This window comes from Notamacropus eugenii, chromosome 3 (genome assembly GCF_028372415.1).
Source record: "Notamacropus eugenii isolate mMacEug1 chromosome 3, mMacEug1.pri_v2, whole genome shotgun sequence".
NCBI classification, from domain to species: domain Eukaryota; kingdom Metazoa; phylum Chordata; class Mammalia; order Diprotodontia; family Macropodidae; genus Notamacropus; species Notamacropus eugenii.
The window spans coordinates 148,261,778-148,265,366 of record NC_092874.1 but is presented as its reverse complement, the minus strand read 5'-3'; the positions used below and the strand labels follow the sequence as shown (position 1 = coordinate 148,265,366).

General features: G+C 36.0%; 1 protein-coding gene across 4 annotated transcripts in view; it reads right to left on the bottom strand.

Annotated features, from left to right (window-relative positions):
- Positions 1 to 285: 285 nt before the first annotated feature.
- Positions 286 to 3,589, bottom strand: part of COG5 (component of oligomeric golgi complex 5) — a 385,795-nt gene continuing 382,491 nt past the window's right edge. For all 4 annotated transcript variants that reach the window (XM_072653056.1, XM_072653057.1, XM_072653058.1 and 1 more), the window contains one exon: positions 286 to 827. In XM_072653056.1, coding sequence (XP_072509157.1) covers positions 716 to 827 — 112 coding nt within the window. In that variant the 3' untranslated portion in view covers positions 286 to 715. The remainder of the gene's footprint in view (positions 828 to 3,589) is intronic.

Here is a 3,589-nt window from a genome sequence, read left to right as displayed (position 1 = left end):
GTTTGTGTATTTCTGTAACAGGATATCTGGTTCTTAAATATATGAATTAAGTGCTAAGAACTTCAAATAGTAAGGTATATTTCTAAGTATCTTGAAAATGTGACATTTTTAGTTGAATGTTGAAGCTGTTTTGACTTAATGCTTTTTAGAGCCATAGATAAATCCAAGTTATGTCATTTCAAAAAGAAAAGCTAATGGAAGAAGTACTCATTTCTATTTTAGCCTTGGGGTATGGAATTGGTGTTCTAAGTTTTTAAAGGCCAACAAAAAGAACTGGACACAACATTCAAATAAAAGCTCTTATTTTTATTCCTTTTCCTAGGGGAAGATGTTAGTGAGAGAATACATTTCTTATAGGTATCTATTACATTATACAGCCTGAGCCAAGCCACTTAAAAATGTCTATACGTAAGTGCTAAATGTATTTATGAACTACAGAAGGGGGCATTTTCAAGGAAAATTGGATAGACTGTTTTTCTCATTGGCAGAATCAGGGTCTATAGGTATATTTAGACCATAACATCTCTTGAAACATGAAGTGTTGCAATGCAATGTGCTATCTAGAAGAGGATCTAAGAAAACAGAATTTTGAGATGTGGATCTTTGTAACAGTGGACAGTAAGTTACAGTATATGTTCTTTAGCTTAGAAAGTAACTGCCGAATAGAAACAGTAAAGCATGGGAAATAAAGTTAAGGGAATGTTTTAGGTAATTACTAAAGTGAAGACATAGCTTTCTGAAGTAGTTGAACCATTATTGGATAAACTGGTGCAAATTCTTTTCCTTCTCTGCTTTTCACTGATTGAACATAGGCTTCCAGGGCTCCTCTGAAATACAATTAAAAATATAAACATTGTCAAAAGAGAGGTGGACAAAACCAAAAAAACTATATTAATACAGTTAAATCTATAGAGATGCTAATTCACAACTAAAAATCACAGGTTTAATGGAATAATGCTTTAAATCTTCTCTATTCTAGTGACAAGCTTAAAAATTGAAATCCTACACACTTTGTAGTCTGCTTAATTTAAATCACATCTGAATTGAAGGCCACAAGGTCTGGGTTTTCAAAAAATTTTGTTCACACTTCACATATGTACTGGAATTCATGACCAAATCACCTCTATATTCAAAAGAGTAAATGTTAAGATTTCCTAAAACCAATAGAACATATTGCCTGCCTTATATTAAAATGGCTCATACTTTATTTTAGGCAGTATTAATACATATAAACTACTACATGAGCTATATAAAACTCTCCAGAAGTGAATCAGCACCATGGAGAGCCCCCTTTGGATTGGATTAGGTCTGCTGGGCTCTTAACACTAAGTTAGACCTGAGGTAATTGGTAAACATGAGGGAAGGCTGAACATAGGGAGAAACACACACTAGGAGCACAGGATAACAACTGTATAACATGCCTCATTTGAAACCTAAAGTAGATTGAACTATAATATCAAAAATTAAGCTGTATCAAGTTGGATTTTACTCACATATTTGCTTTTATGACTACAGAGCCATCCTTAACCTTACAAAAGTCAGCACAGTTCAGCAGGTGGTTAATTGGAATTAAAAACCTAGTCATTTCTGAAAAGCCTACTTAGAACAGGCATTAACCATACCAATTTCATCATATTTTTACATTTTCACATAGTAGCAGACATTTCTGTGAAGGCCAAGATTAGTATTAATACCTTAATTTGTTTAATCTCATTGCCTGGCAAATATCTAGCCCTTAAACATCAATCTCTTGCCTAGGATTCCTGAAATCATCCCCTTTAAATGTTAATTTTTAGTGACAAAATTCTAAAATGCAGGTTAAAAATAAAAGCAGTTATAATGAAAATTGCTTTGCAAAAGTATAAATAAAAGCACAGATAATTTGAAATGTAAAACTCCATTTGCGTTCTTGTACTTCTTTGAATGATGCTAAGTCATTGCTGCTATTCTTACCCCCTTAACTCAAATTCCCAATCTCTTTTGAAAGCCCTAAAATACCTCCCACATAAATTAAACAGCATCCCTAATGGGACAGAAGGGAGGAGTGGTTTTGGTATTGATCTTAGTAAAAATAGGTACTTTGAAATTTACAGAAAGGGTAATGTTTTCATTAGTGAAAAGAATGGGACCTTTTTTCCAGAAAAAGAATAAAATCAGCTTACATGATAATACAGCTTGGAAATTAATATGGTTATGCACTTAATAGTATTTCATCAAGAATACCATCAGAATGAGAGAGAAAAGCAGATTTAAGCTGCCTCCCCACATAAAAAGTGGTAAAGGATTTTAATTACTTAATAGCTACTTGCTTGAGCAAAAATATCAGCTTTCTTGGAAGTAAGACCAGGTATGATAAGAGTACCTACCCAGTTTTCTGATTTAACTTCACTGAATGAGGGGTTTAGGATATATTCCATTTGAAAATAAAAATTTATTGCTGTGACAAACACTTTTTCAAAGAGGAAAAATGTGTCAGATAATACAATTCAACTCAAAAACAGTAATGGCTTGATGGATCATGAAATGATCCCAATATTCAAGGAGCATACAAAACCTAAGTTTTTTTTAATAGCTATCTAAAGACAGCGGCCTTCACTGATCATCAGCATTAATATTCAGTGCCGTGGGCTTGAGACGTATGTAACAGTACATAACTTCTACTTGATCCTTGCAGCATTTGACAATGTTGACTACTTCACCTCACCTTACCACTTTCTTTTCTATGAAATTCTTAGTTCTCCTGTCTCTCTGGCTGCTGTTCCCTGATATTTCTTCACTTGCATCAATCAATAAACCAGCATTTGTAATTTACTATGTGCCAGGCACTGGGGCAAGGACAAAAAAAGTGAAACAATGTATTTTCCAGTTTATAGTCTGTCAAGGGAGAAAACATACAGATACGGACAGGGACCAGACCTGTGTTGTTGGCCCTATCTTTGTGACATAAAGACCATTGTGAAGTGTAACATACTACAGTTCACGTAGCAAGTATGTACCAGAGATGGAATCTGAATTGAGGTCTGTATGGCTGCAGGGCCATCCATGCATGGATGGAATGGACTCAGGATTTCACTGATCTAGGGCAGAAGCGTTAAACATGCAGCCAACACTTCCCAGTGTGGCCTGAAGTGGATTAAAAAGAAATTGGGAAATATTTAGCAAAAGAAAAATACACTATAACCTAATGTTAATATGTGGTTTTCTAAGTCAGTGTGTGCCCTGGAGAGATCCTTCTGTGTGGCCTCCAGTTTCTATTTGAGTTTAATTTCACTCACTGATCCAGGGAGCTCCTGGCTGAGGCAGCTCCTTAGAGCAATGCAGGCTGCTTAGGGTCACAGAGCAAGTATGCTCTACACTGGTACTTGAACTCTAAAGTCAGTCATCTCCAGGCTGCCATGGCTGCTTCATGGTAAATACAAGGGAGTTAGGACACTGATAGCATGTGGAAGGTGATGCCTGAGCTGCGTGCTGACATGAGGGATTCCCTCGATTCAGAGGGTGAGGAAGGAGTCGTTCCAAGCATGGGACATGGCCAGTATACAGGCTTGGAGATAAGAGTTGGAGTACTATCTACATGGAGCAAAGGAAG